The 15,486-nt window shown below is 37.8% G+C and overlaps 1 protein-coding gene across 3 annotated transcripts in view; it reads left to right on the top strand.

The window, feature by feature from the left end:
* Nucleotides 1-15,486, top strand: part of LOC131206505 (CUGBP Elav-like family member 4) — a 120,495-nt gene that overhangs the window by 67,582 nt on the left and 37,427 nt on the right. For all 3 annotated transcript variants that reach the window (XM_058199081.1, XM_058199083.1, XM_058199082.1), the window contains exon 3: nt 3,067-3,192. In XM_058199081.1, coding sequence (XP_058055064.1) covers nt 3,067-3,192 — 126 coding nt within the window. The remainder of the gene's footprint in view (nt 1-3,066; nt 3,193-15,486) is intronic.

Below are 15,486 nucleotides of genomic sequence, written 5' to 3'. Positions count from 1 at the left end.
TAAAAAACCATTGTTTATGTCAATCGTCCTTTAAACCTTCTTTTACTTCTTATTCGGCTACAACCGCTGAGCGGTCTTAGCCTGCATCATAAACAATTTTAATCTCTGATGCTCTCTGTAACGCTCTGTTTTTACGAGCGGGGTTGTTGGCCCCGTGTCATCTTCCCTGTAACGCCGGTATCGTGATTCGATGGCATGGCCTGCTGCGTTATAGCGACGAGCGTTACCGAGTGCTCTATCAACGAGAGCTCCTTTTGTCAGTTATCCTAAAAAGTTTAAATCTAAAACAGTGGAAATCGTCCGCTAGCTGTGTATCGGTTCAAATGATTGATATTTTGTTAGGTGACCATTGCAACAACTGCTAAGCTTGAGCATTGTTTTATTGCCTCGTGATGTGATGAGTTACAGAAGTCAATCAGTTACAAAATAATTTTATGGAAACTGTTGCAGAAAGAGATGAAGGTTACGAAACAGCGAACAGTTTTACAAACGATGGATTTCGTATTTACAACTTTTGCGCTTTGCAGCTTTTTGACTACCACTTTGATTGGTATGTGCAGTTTTATTTGGTTTTACACTTTGGAAGCATATAACTGCATATATGTTATCTGAATTATATTTCACAATCCAAACTTTCATTCCATTTGGAACCGTTATACGAAATATAAACAAACAAAACATATTAATCATGACCCAACATGTATTTTTCTAATTACACTACGAAATATTAATGCGCTATTCGTCAGTTTGATAACCGAAAAAATACCAATTTCTCTCCCACTTGGTGGCATCGTTTAATGTATCTCAGAACATAAAAATGAGAAATAACGCATCTACTCGCTTGTTGCTTGCTTTGAATCCGGGGAAAGTCACTAGCAGTTGCGCTGAATTTTCGCCATTTCTTGATTTGGTACATCAGTTCCTACAGATGGGAGAAAGTGCAACATGATTTAAATAATAGTTTGTGAAAACATCGTTAACAAAACTCATCACGTACGTGTATGCCAAGTTGAACAAAAGCGAAATTGTAAAATAGTCATCGAAAGAAGCTCTAGCTTTAAGAGGGAAAATGTTTACTTCCGGTACTCATGGAAGCCAGCTAGAACGCAATCAAAGCAGCTTTCGTTTAAAATTCTACCAGGGTCCTTGGCGAGTTGGTGATCAGGAAGAAAGACAATCCAACGATGAGAACAAAGAAAGCCATCACTTCTCGTCGAATGTCAGCAGAAGGGAGGCATTTTCTCCGATCTGATGCTTGCTCTTTCAAATAAGAGCCACTGCAACAGCGTCATGGTAGGACGGTTGTAACAACCGTGAAGGGACGACATATTTTTTCATTAGCATAGAGAAACAGCTTCACAAAGTAAGACTGTTCCAAAACTAAGAAATCCAACGCAGTCGCATCGCTACCCGTCGTGTAGAACTAAGAACATAGTGGAAGAAAAAGAGCTCCACTGGCAGTCGCTACTCATTCGCAACCATCACGTGGGTGAAAGACTACTTTATGGCTCTTTGTTTCGCTTGATATACTCGCCAGCTTCGGATGCTGCTGCCTTGGGTTAATGCTTAACTCTCGCTTTGTTTGCTTTTTACGGAAATTGATTATTGCAATTCATTTTTCCTCACCAAGAATTTTTTTTTTAAATATAAAGAAAGTATAAAACAAAATTTCACTGTTTTTTACAATACTTCGAAGAGTTGTTTGCTTAAAAGTTATTTGTAAGGTTCTTTTCTTTTTTGGGTTCCGGTTGACTGTTCCATCGAAACAAAACCATCCAAATCTGAACACACTGTTTCACCCGTTTTGGACTGTTGTACTGTGAAGAGAAGAAAGTATGAGCTAGAATAAGACTACAAAGCATACCAATAATCTTTCGATCTTTCAAATTTGCACTGCACTGGATTAATGCACAACCACAATGCTGCCGTTGTTGTTATAGTCATTAGTAATTATTGAGCATTTATCTTGTATTAAAAGTGGAATTAGTGGCTTTAGTGAAATTAGTGGCCCTTTCAAACTCTTTGAAACATTATGGTTACTTGTAGAATTTTTTTCGTCAAAAGCCAAAACTTTTACTAATCTCGAGCAGGGTTATTCAAAAGAAAAAGTAAATATTTTGATCAGAACAGCAGGTGTAACAGTTTACTTTAATGTTGTCGCTTCTTGGAATTTGTAGCGAATAGCTAACACTAATTTCACTTACCTAAAATATCATTTGCCTTTGCATATAATTGTTCTATATATGCATTAACTATAGTTGTCACTGTTCTGTAATTGTAAAAATCAGTTGCTTTTGTGGGAAAACAGTCGTTGTTCGTATATGGCGCCTTAGTATTGAATCAAACATTGTCACACGAAACAAGTAAGCAAAGATATATCAAATATCCTAGCTAACACGGTATAACTCATCATAATGATGTCATTATTTGAACGATGAATGTTGTAACACAAAATGTTGTAGGGTACAGGTTTACATCATTTTCTTTTCGAGATCAATACGTGGTTTTGTTTTGTTTTTCAACATGTACGGTGTCTTAAGATAACTAAGAACGTCGACGACACTTTTCCTTTTTGTCTATGTCATTGCTATAAAACATGTTATTGAATCCGAATCATTCCCGATCTCCCTTTACTTAAATCTAAGACATCGTTTAATTCACGTATACCTCATCTTCAAATCTCAGCTACTTGCTCATGATGCAAAATTATTAATTTACTTTTCTTCTTTTTCTCTTTTCTTTTTTATGTCAAACCCATTGTTCGCTCTTCATGCAAAAAACAAAACAAACAATTCCTGATATTGACGTGTGCTGGGTGGTTGATGTGTGTAACATACATAACTTACACCATGATACACGCATCTATTGACTGCATTGAACATCATCGAACGGATAATCAACGTACCGTAACGACAATCAACTATTAACAACAATCATTATTACCAACACCTTCAAAATTGCAATCATCTCCATACTTTGAAATGCACCAAACCATGTATCTGCAAACGACATACAAAAATAACAACATCAAAAATGTTGTGATGTTTGCATTGCATCACGTTTTAGATCGAAAGCTTTTCGTTGGCATGCTTAGCAAGCAGCAAACCGAAGAGGATGTAAGACAGTTGTTTAATGCGTTTGGAACCATTGAAGAGTGCACGATCCTGAGGGGACCTGACGGCGCTAGCAAAGGTAAGTAATCAAAATTGCAACTAAATATGAATATATTTTTTTGTTTTTATTTTGAGTTTTTTCTTCGCTAGTACTGAAAATCTAGCTTTGACCAACGGTTGAATAATAAATGATCGTTTAATTAGTTTCTGTAATTGTTTGCTTGGTGTTTTCCTTTATTTTTTGCTATGAAGAAATCGTTCATTAGATACATGTTGTTTATTTTAATATACATTTATGTTGTAATTGTTTATAACCTACAGTTAGTATAGTATATTAGGTATATTAATACGAATTTGACTTATAATTTAAACATAAATGCATTTTGATTATCGGAATTGCAATGTATGGTATAAAAGATAAGCTCATATGATATTTTTGTTTTACTTGACTTGAAGAAACGTCTATTCAATATGAAGAGCACACACTTTATCTAACCCGATTAGATGAAAAACTGTCAGTCGTCCTTTGGGAACACAACAGTTTGTGCTATGTACTTATATTATTGGTACTCAGCCATGCATAGCTGTGTAAATTGTGGTGTGTTACTGTGCAAATTTGTATCTATTGTTCATTATACTAAGTTGATTGAAAGTAGGTTTATTATTTACGATATTCGGTATATTTTTAATGTACCTAGTTTTATCAAATAATGTCATTATATAACGTTAACTGTCACGTTTTCAATTATAGTTACGAGTTCAAATTGTTATTTTTGTAATTTTATACGAAAACTTCATTCGTATTTCACTATGCAGGCAGCGAAGATGAATGTCATGATAGAGGAAATCTATAAGCAACAAGGTGTTTCCACTGGACACTGTAAAACTGGTTTAAGCGCTGTCTTGTTGGTGATTACTCCCTTGAGAGCAATAAACACTCCGAAAGGACCTCAACCTTTGACGGTACAGAATTAAGATATTTGGTGGAAGTAACCTCTTTCAAAACGGAAATTGTAACGTAGGTTGATGTGACAAAACGTGTCATCTCTAGACGGTTGCATGCTCTGGGAGTGATCCGGAAAGAAGAAAACTGTGAGCCATACTTATTGTCCCCGCCGGAACATGGTACGCCGGAGAACGATAGCAGCAAAAAGTGCAAAAAAACAACCTTTTCCTGTGCAGAACAGTAAGCGGAAATGCAAAATGGAATGATTTCAACGAATCCCAGAGAAAACATTCATGTGCCACTCCCCTTCACAGATCACTCATCCTGTCGTCGATATCGATGCCCCTAAATGTGCATTTGGTGGGAATAGCAAGGCGTTATTTATTAGGAACTATTGAAAAAGAACCAAAACGTTCTCAAAGAAACAACATTTAATACAATTGCACCAATTGTTTCGCAGCAACTCTTACACCGAACGATGGGACATTTTCAATTCCCTTATTTTATGTGCTTATTAGTCTATAAGTCAACCATTACCTACCCTATTCAAAAAAGATCCTATTTACATTCTCTTGTAATCTGTTTTGTTTGCTTTCTCTACATCACCTACCACAAGCTTATTCAAGAGAAACTCTTGACTGTGCAACGATGGTTTCGGCGTGAAGAACCAAAGGACGGCGTCTAAGTCAGTCGAGGGTGTATGGCTCATCTAAGGGTTTTAAATGCTAGTCATCAGTCAGAAAAGTATTAGCTACATCTGGATTTTACTCTTCTTCCGGTTCCGCTATAAGTTTTTGTTTTTCTTGAAATTCGCTAACGTTTTCCTTTATGTTCGGACGACAGTCACTTGTTTAACCAACTGCATTTGGGCGCATTCACATGCCTGTGTGTAAGATTGTTTCACATGGACCATCACCTGCTCCAAACCTGCTCTAGCTCAAGGAGTAAAGGAAGATCTCGATCAACATTTTAAGCCATTTTTATAAGTAGAAAGGGCGAATCACTCTTCGTGCGGATTGGGCAAGTTTATCATTACCAGCTGTCGGGTTGGCGTTAGCTGTTTCATTCTCTCTCATCTCTCTTTTTTCACACAGATATCATCAATCCTACCCTCGCAATTCAACACAGTGCTAAAAAAGATTCTTAATTCGTTTTACTTCGAAAATGAAACTAATTAAAAATTCTACTTCTGGACAGGAAAATGGCTGACGTTGGCAGTGATGAATGAACGTGATTCATATGACTAAAAAAGCAAAAGTTAAATCCAAAACGAAAGGGCAAAAGGTTTTCAGTAGTTTATGAATGTCAGTTTCATTTGAGAAAATTGGATGTTTGCCTGATGAATTTTATTAAATAAAATCCCAGATGCAAAATGGCTGTTGTAAGATTTGGATAACTTTAGATGCAAACTATAGGGTTGAATAAAATAATTTAAACATTTTAGTATATTATCATATAAACTGTACTTTGAGGAGAAAGACTTACCATTTTCTTTCTTCTTAACATTAATATCATGATTGATTCCACAAAGTTTTACGGAAGTTCCATATAGATTCTTGTCAAACAGTAACGATTGTTGTTGAACTACGGAGAAATACATATATAAATCATTACATGATTTAAGCCATTTGAATGATTTCTTCTGTAAATACATAATTTATAACATTAGATTGTATGCCATCTGGTCTAGCGTCTGGTCCATCTAGCAACAAACCACAACTATGTATTGACCAAGCGAGAAGTGTGAAGAACAGATGTACTATGTCGAATTACCAATTGACTAGAAAGATCATATATGTAATTTATAACGATATCTTCAGTTCGATTCGCCTGCTGTCTAGGTATGGGTGCCCGTGTCAAAAACATAATTTTGACAACGGCCGGTCTAATAAAAATGATGGATTATTGATGCTACTTATCTGAGATTAGAAATCGAACTTTTATTGATTTGACAGAAGTTCCAGAACTGCTAGTGAACAGAAAAGATTATTTCACTCGGAAGGTAATATTGAATTGCTATTCAAAAGCTTTTTGACCCATATCACGGGTGATGTACGATTCATCGCCAAAAAAGAATGGTTGCATGCAGCTACTACGTAGTAAAAAGTTCCTCCATCGCTGCCAAATCGTCTGTGGCCACACCGGGTTTGACTTCAATCGAAATTGAACTACTTCCAGCTATGGTTCAATGCTTCCACATTTGCAAGAAAAGTGTGAGTTCGATTACTTCATCGATAACCCTCAAAAGCACAAAAAGTAATTAAATTTCAGTTACATCGCTTTGAAGTAACCGTCAACGAAACGTTGATTGCTTTCTGGTTTCGTGTAAAAGAAAATCAGCATCAGAGCCAACGCCGTGTGTTACCCAGTGCTGTGCTGGAAGCTAAGTAACAATAAGCGCCGCGAAAGAACATAAAAGCAATCTTAAGTATCGTCTACATCAGCACTGTGTTTCGAAATAAGGCTTTCACTACAAAGGATGTTGTTGTTTGTACAGATGACATACAGATACAGTTGTTTGTACAGATGTTGTTGTTTGTACAGATAATTACAAGTTCACTTCTGAGTTGATTAAAACTGTGAACAAAATTCTTAATTTTAAACAACTTTCAAGTTGTTGGGATAATGCTACTTGCTAGTAACCACAAATCTTTCGATATTTGATTTTATCGATATTTTGATCTTTCGATATTTTATTTTATCCCATTTTATAAGTAACAATCAACACATCACAACAACTCTCTAAATATTAGGGTTTGACTTTTACAAAACAATCACTCATTATATGCAATGTTTTCAAATAATTTTCGATTATTTCGACAGCCATTTTCTGTTGTTCCTTTTCATTTGTAAATAGCAGGGCCAGATGTCTTTAATTGCTGGCCCGGCTAAGTTTTTTCTCGTCACCGTCGGAAGATGTTGGAAAATACTGAAAACTCGAAGAAATTGTTACGTATTCGATTAGTTGGTAGGAAATGTTCGTTGTGAGCCGAGAAACTTAGAGATATGATAGAGTTTTATGACACCCATTATAGCTAACCATTAGCCTGTAGTCTATCAGTATCAGGAAACTCAGGGAAAGACTTTGCCCGGGTTGTAATCAAAGTGTTACAATGTTACAACACAGTCGCGTTCGCAGCACTCAACCCAAAAGCAGAAACTTGTTTACGCCAGTTTCGGTACGCTACTTGCGCTCGAAATCGATCTTGAGGGTTCTTAAAAGTTTATATCACGAAAGATGTTGTGATCATTTGGTCTCTGCTTTTAGGCTTTCGTATTTGTGTTTTAGCTTCGACATTGTTTTCGTTCCAACACTACGTGAAATGAAAAGAGCAGCTTTTTACGCGGCGTCAAAATGAGACAACGCATTCCTATGACGGGTATCAGAAAATGTGTAAGCGTTGAAAGTTGGAAGAAAAGAGTGGGCATGATGGAAATTGCTTCAAAGATGGACAAAAGTTTGTGACTAGTGACTAACCGCTGAAATTGTGTGTCCCATCGGTCTGCCCAAATAGGACATCCAGTCTGCAAATGTCCGGAATGAGACAGCGGTACTATGGCGACGATCCTGCTGAGTAAGGACAATAAGTCCTTCATTGGAGCCACACGCTCTTCGAGCTTGCCCTTCGGGGAACCGGAGTGTATTGGTGGCGTCTTGGTGGGTGGGTGGACGCGTTGGATCGTTAAGAAAAGTTCATTCGTTTCGGAAACCAAACGCTTCGGGGCGACGGAAGACACAATGTCAAAAAAAGAAAATCCCGTGCGGATATCATCAATACGGCGCGAGAGCTGCACATACTTTCCAATCAATTTTTTGCGTCGTCCTTCGTACTAGCGAACGTTACCGTCTCCAGGCGAGCATTATGTCGCAGCGATGCGTTGGAGGCAAAAGGGCGCAGGGACTCCTCCCTCTTGTGGACACCGTGGGTACCGAAAACTTTTGCTTAGGAAGCTCCTCCTTCGGGTGATTGACCCGCTTTGGGGAATGCTTAGTGCTATCCCCATGGTGAACGGGCGCTGTAGTGCGAGAGTGGATTCAACGAGTTACACAACAAAAGTTTGGTTCGCCAAGTGCTGCTGATGTAGCGAGTGGTTTTTCTTTGGGTTTTCTTCTGGTCTTTCCTCCACAAAATTGTACTTCCTTAAACACACCACAACCCACTAAACTCGTACGAGCGCCATCACGATTGCCGGATAAAAACATTCCCGGTCTGGCAAATAACAGCGGCAACGTTTCTGCTTCCCTGCCTGTTGATGGTATGTAGTAAAATATATTTACTGACATATACGCAGACATAAAATGCAGCATGTGTTTGCCCTACCTTGGGGCTCAGAAACTCCAAGTATTGTTCTGTTATTTTCAGAATCCTTCAGTCGATGCGTAATTTTTCAAACACTGAATGCATTCAATTCTACCAAACACGATTACCAATTCATTTATGGCAGCGAAAAAAAACAAATGGTGGTAATTCTTATATCAATATACTAAACGACCGCAAAGACTTCGTTCCAGCGGAAGTAGAATTGTGGCAGAAAACAAACATTCATTAGAATCAACATATTTACTTGGTTTGACAGTGCCAATGAACGAACATCATCGTTCGACTGAAAGTTGGTGAAAATCCATCAAAGTTGGCCATTACCATCAAAGTATTATTAATATTTGGTATCTCGATTTTTGGCCGAATTTAGTAGTTTCAGATCAAGATATGATCAAGGAGCTGCATCTGTTGATCAGTTCTACTGCGAAATACTTTCTGTTCGAAATACAATAAAAGAATGGATGAATAAATAAGTCATTAACTAGTTGACGTACAATTGTCATTCGGACGCAACGGGCACAATTTTTGTAAATTGCTTTTCGCGTAATGGCAGTTGAAGGTTTTCTGCCCTTGAGTCGAATGTTGTAGGAAACTTTTTACGTTTTGCTTTCTCCAACCACATTCTTTTGCGATTCATTCATTTGATTTTGAGAACGAATATTTAATTACGCTAACCTGCCCTTCAAATCTTCTTACGCTGAATCCCTTCAAACAATATTGTCTTCAAGGCTGACGTGAAAAGAACAAAAGTTTTCCATTTCAACACTCTACGCCAACCAGTGAACCCTTTCTGATGGTGAGTTAGGTTGTTTTTTCGGTATTAGTCAGAAAAACGTGGATGAAAATCCCGAATTCGGTTCGCTTGTAATTCTAATTTAATTTAATCCCTCGCTGAGAGCCTCTTCACGTCTGCCGGCACTCTAAAACCATCGATCGTGTCTAACTTTCCAGGAGACAGAACGAACCCAGTTGATGGTTTAAGTCTTATGGCCGTCCCTCTCGGGGATGCTTACGGAACAATTCCACTCGGTTCATTTTTAGAAGGCTGTTTGAAAAATGCTCACCGCTTCCGGAATGGTAATGCGATTTTAATGTTTCGCGAACACAATGTACAGCGGTAACGGCACAGTTGTTTGTGATGAGCATAATACTTTGGGATTGGTTGATTTTGCGTCTCGTGGATGATGTCTATCATATTTTTTCTCAACAGAGATTTTCTCGACCTTACTAAAGTTGCGATTGGAAGCCTTCCCTGCACGTCGTAAAAGGAAAGAAAATTTTATCCAAGCAACGGCTAATGTATGTATTAAAAAAGTCTTATTCCAAGGGATTCATCCATAAACATCTACAATAAAAGGTTGCGATCAACGCTAGCATCTACTTTCTTTTCTTCCTAACTAGGCTGAACCTTTTGAAAGAGAATCTTCTTAGTAGCGTGGAGTGTTCTTGACGAAGGGCCACAAACAAGGCATTGGTTTGAACAATAAAAACCATGAAATGTTTTTTTTATGTAAATGGTCTATAAAAGAATGCACATCAAGGGAAATAAAATTGTGCACGCTTGACAAGGCATTTTAGACACAACTGACTGAGGTACTGTTGGTGTTGCGTAAGTAGTTTCAAAGAAATGGTTACAAACTATTCAAACTTGATTTGAGAGGAAATGTGAGGGTTTCTTGGAAAGGTGACATTATTTTGCTATATCTTTTTCTCCTTATTATTTATTATCTATTATGCGATTGTCAGCTCAAATGATGTTAAATAATCTAACAAATCACTAATGAAAAGTAAGTGTGCAAACTAAATGGTCTATTGTACCTTATTATAACAATAAACTACGTAAAAGTTAGTCATTATTTGAGAGAAACTACTCAATAAAGTTTGCTCAATATTCGGGAGTCACTTAATATAATTATCATTATAAGAACGGACAGAGCCGCACTACGGACCAACTTGAAATAAATTTCTTAAAGTGAACAAACTGTCTGGTTCGAACTAACGTCTTTCGCCTGGAAACTTATTAGTCGGTGCAGCGAGGTTGATGATGAACGGACGTGCAACTACTCAAAAGCTAATACAAAAGTAATAAGATCAAACAAGATCCGGTACTATCACTATAATCAATATTCAATCGTCAATTATTAAACATAGTTGTTGTTTCGCATAAACTCTTTAGAGCACTTTTTTTCAAAAAGGCACGTTGAATATTCTCATTTTTCCAATAATTAAACATTGTCATGTCGAAGGTAAAAACACATTGAACCTAATTTTTCAATTTAAAAGCAAATAAATGAAATAAGACAAGCGAAACAAAAATATTATAATTTCTTGTGTTAGAGTTTACAGAGTATAAGATCTATTTGAGAGAAAATAAAACTAATATAAATTGTTAAATTTCAAAAGTGTTTGAATGCATATTTTTAGATAAGAGCCGATACTATATTTAAAATATAATTACTAGTTTCATTTTGTGAACATAGATAGGTAACAAAGAAACACTATTACTACAGTCTGCCAAAAATGTTGCGCAAACGTGGGACTAGAATATCGTAGCATGGATCCAGCAACATCAACAGATCCCTAGCTCGAATGCCTCATAGGATTTTTACTTTATTGTATGCTTTACTTCGACGAGCACTTGCCATTCATGCCTTCCAGCGAGCGGCATTCTGTCAACAGGTCACTTAACCTAGTCAACTGTCTTGATGCTGGGCAAATGAAGGGCTCTAACAAAGCTCAAAGATTTTCATAACCACTCCCGAGGAAATGGTATGCACTTTATTCCAGAAACTGAAGCATTTTTTACTGCTAGTTTGATAAAGAATATCTATGGCTTGGTCGAGTTTTATAGTTTTTTTTGTCATTTTGTTCGTGACTTCTGCCGTATCCTATTTCTCATGGAGGTTGGCAATGCACATACTAGTAACGTGGCAAAGAAATGTCAACCCAAAGGAACTGAGAAAAATATGACTGACTGTAAGAACACCCTTGGGTTGCTGCTGTGCTAAATTTCCATAATTCTCCCCACCCGAATTCCAGCTCCCTGCTGTGGCACAATGATTTCAGCTCTTGCAGCGTGGCATATTCCGAATAGGTTTCCATTTTTTCTTCATCTTCAGCGAATGAGCAACTGTGTGTGCGAAAGGATATTCAAGTCTGCGTGCCTGTGATAAAATGCCTCAAGGACTTTTGCCCAACTTCTTGTCGTAGCTCCCAAACTTCCTCAGCTGCAGCATTTCTATTCAAGGGTTTTGGTTTTTGTTCACATTCTATCGCACTCCTCACCGTTTTTTTTTGCATTTATCTGACGTTTGAACGACATTTGGAAGTAGGGCTTACGGACGATCCACTGCGTGTGACAAAAGTAGGCATCAGCGAGAACAGATAAATGGGTAACCCTCAGCACAAAACACCCAGCACCACAAACCGAACCTCACAAGTTCTCGGCATTGGTGTGATGGTAAGTGAAACAGCGATATGACATTCCATAAAGCGATGTGCGATTGAAAGGGACAAACAAAGTGTAGTATTTGGAAGTGTGAAAAAGCCAGTAATCTACATCATTTCCAGAGCTGCCTACCTTCCTATGGCGGTGACATGAAAAACGCAATAATAAAGGAACAGCTTGTACTGAGCGTGTTCGCACAAAAATATATTGAATTTTCATCTTGTACATAGCGAAGTAAAAACACCATAAAACCCGATACTCTAAAACCTAGGTTGTGTATTTGATAATGAGGTATTGCGAATACTGCGTGATGAATTTGAGAGTGGATTCTGTGAGAACAAAGATTGAAGGAAAAAGCCTTTATTTGCGTGAAACTGGGTGAGAAATGGCTTCAACGGGACCAACACGAGTGTCCTTTATCTCAGCTTACTTTATGCAAATTGCCTCTAAATGAAATAGCATACCCAGCAACGACATGGGAACCATTTTTCTTCGAATAACAATCATCTCCAACCATTTTACATAAAGCGTATGCTCTCATCGTAGTCGCTGTGGGAAAACCTACTTTTTCACTTTTCCTTCGTAGCGCCATAGCACAACGATAAACAAACATCTCCAAGATCTTTCGTGATTGCTTTGCCTCGGAAAAACGCTGACTGTGCTACGAAAAGCAACCAGGCAGACTTCCCAAGCGTAAGCGCCATAAATGAAGAAATATTAACGCTCCGCGCCCTAATACATTATTAACACGATCTCGATGGGCATATTAGGTAATGGAGTAGAACGCAAAAGTTTACCAGCTTCAGGTTGTAGCGCTTTTTTCAGATTTCGCGGGTTATAATATGTTTTATTCTCACTCTTCCTATCTCTTTCTGTCTCCTTGTCTCAATTGCTTACTATCGTTCTCTCAGGTACTGTCCCTGCCCTCTTAGATAAATTGTACCTGCCAATCTATCTTTATCTATTTATCTATCTTTCTTTGTGAGTACTTCTTTATTTTTGCTTACATGTTTGAGACATTGAGTTTCAGCGTATTTGCTGAATATGTTTTCGCCAGTGCTTTTATCACCACTTTACCGATACTTATTGTTTCAGGCGGAAATGGAAGAGTAGCTTTTCCTTTTTTACTTTTTTCTCTGCACTTAATGTGCACAAAGCTTGTCATTGGAATGATGGGCATCACACGAACATCAATATTGAATTAAAAATACAGTTCGAGATATCTACACGGTAATCGTTAGTAACACCATGTTAAATATTACACTTGCACAAGTTAAATTTACCCTTGTACATTTGGTCGTTTATGCATCGAACTCTAACAATAGCAACTAATTGAACTGATGGAGTTAAATTTTTACCTGTAGGAGTTCTTAAAGTGCAAATCGATGTTCTGATACAGCAAGTTTTTCTTAACTAGCAATTGCATGTTTAACTTATTTAGCAGATGAAGTTACTAAAATGTCACATCCTTGCGGAAAGTTGTTGCCAAACCATATTCCCCAAACTATATGGTTATTTTTGTCTTAGTTCTATGTTAATTCTAGCAATCGTTTCTGATGGAATGCTATCATTTGTCAGCTTATTTCCTTATTTTTGCATTCTGCCATCTATTAAATCGTCTCTCTCGAATTGTCAACTTGTCATCAAGAGCATAACAAAAGCCGGCTCAACTAGCTCTTAGCACTCCTTTAAGCTCGACAATGTCTTGTTCTTCTACCATGTTCGAATAAAAAAAAGGATAGCGACACAATAGTATGCTTATGAAGTGGCACTTGCATCGTAGCACTTCCTTCTCTACGCCGTCGCCGGAAAATAAATTTGTTCCAACTGTGGGAGCAATTATTTTCCCCTTAACCGCATCCCACTGGCGACACTTGTGGCGGAACGGAAAAAGCGCAACTAGTCGCCACATTTGCCAGCAAATGACAAACGATAGCGAAATGCCGTTCGTTCGTGTGCTGTGCCTGTCTACCTCCAACCAAGCAAGTCAGCCAAGCCAACTGGCACAATAGCACACTGGAACATGAATCATATTGTCAGCCTCCTTTTCAACTTGCCAACTTTCCTTCTTCCTTTGTCATGTGCCATTTATTTTGGCCAAAGTTGAGCTATATTCCGCCTTCCCGTACTCCATTTTTTGGCGTAACGTATCTAGCAACAGCACAATGCATACCAATGCCGGATATACTCCTATATTGGCAATAGTTAGAGGAGATGGTTCCGTCCTGTTTTGCTCGCCTCTGAGTTCGTCTTTCAAATCTGTCGCTTTTTTCTCCGCAAATTCATGACACATTCTTCTTTTAGTTTATATATTCCCTTGCATACCCGTGTGTGTATATCTGACGACAACAAACATCTACATCACCGGGAGAGTCAGTTGATTCAGTTTAAGGAATACCAAACAAACAACTATGCACACTATGCTATGTATTTTCCCAAAAGATTTTCCGATGGCGAGCCCGGTTCGGAACGCTTGTGGCAGGAGAAATGGTGCACATGCGAAATAGTCGTAGTTTAAAGTGTCGAGCAAAGATTCAGTAATGCATCAACTGTCCAGGAAAAATATGCATGCTGACCTTTTATGATATGCAGCTAAATAGAGTTTCATTGTTTCAACAAAGGAAATATGCTGAATCGGTGAATCGAAATCAGCATGTATTGTGATTTTTGTGTACTATTATTTCAAATTTTTAAATTAAACTTTCATAAACAGAAACGGGATATAATGCGTGCAGAATGTCAATTTTTCCAAAACATCTACCGCACATCCTACAATTAACTGTCATGTCAAAGTTACCACGCAACTTGAACCGGCTGGATTTCATTCAAGACAAACATAAAACAAAAATGCAGCAATAAATCAGAAGAATTCTTCACAGTGTCAGGAGGACGATTCTTGATAGTTCGTTACTATTGTATATTGAGAAGAAAACTGATGTAGTGAACAATATAAGCGCCGAGGGACTTAGTAACATTTTCCATGAACCTACAATACAGCCGCGGCTTCAGGACGACATGACATTTGTGGCATCGCAAAAAAAAAACAAATAAAAAGGTCAGCCGAAACACTTCCCTAGTCGGTGGAAAAACTTATTCTCAATACATTTACATTGGATATGTTCTGCACATATACTGGCCACCGCTAACGGTACCGCAATTCGTTATTCACATGTGCTATTCTGGGTAAAATAGCTAAAGTTTTGAATTCGGTAGCCAGCTGGGTAGGTAGTTTTGGTTTTGGACATTTCCTTTGACTGCTGATTCTGATTTCTATAAAGCATTGGTTCCAATGCAGTTGAAGCATTTGGCGAATTCCAGCCCAGTTATTGATTTTAATCGACCCTCAGAAGAATTTGTGAACTCTTAAATACTTTAGTTATGAAAAAGCCAAAACGTTCGGTTTTGGAAGATTTCTTTAGTGAAAGTTGAATTCGGACGAATCGGACGAAAGATGATTTAAAATCAGTCGTTTCATATGAAACTTTAATGATGATAACAGATAGTTGGATAGATTAACATTGTCTCTGTTGCAGACAAAAACCGCTCGGCTGCTGTAATTGCCGTATAAGAAGAAGAATTTAGTTCAATCTTTCGATGAAAACAATCAACACAAACTTGACCGCAATGAGTCAAACTGACACATTATTTAGTTTTTAT

This window comes from Anopheles bellator, chromosome 1 (genome assembly GCF_943735745.2).
Source record: "Anopheles bellator chromosome 1, idAnoBellAS_SP24_06.2, whole genome shotgun sequence".
Taxonomy (NCBI): Eukaryota; Metazoa; Arthropoda; class Insecta; order Diptera; family Culicidae; genus Anopheles; species Anopheles bellator.
This window is presented reverse-complemented; position numbering and strand designations above follow the sequence as displayed.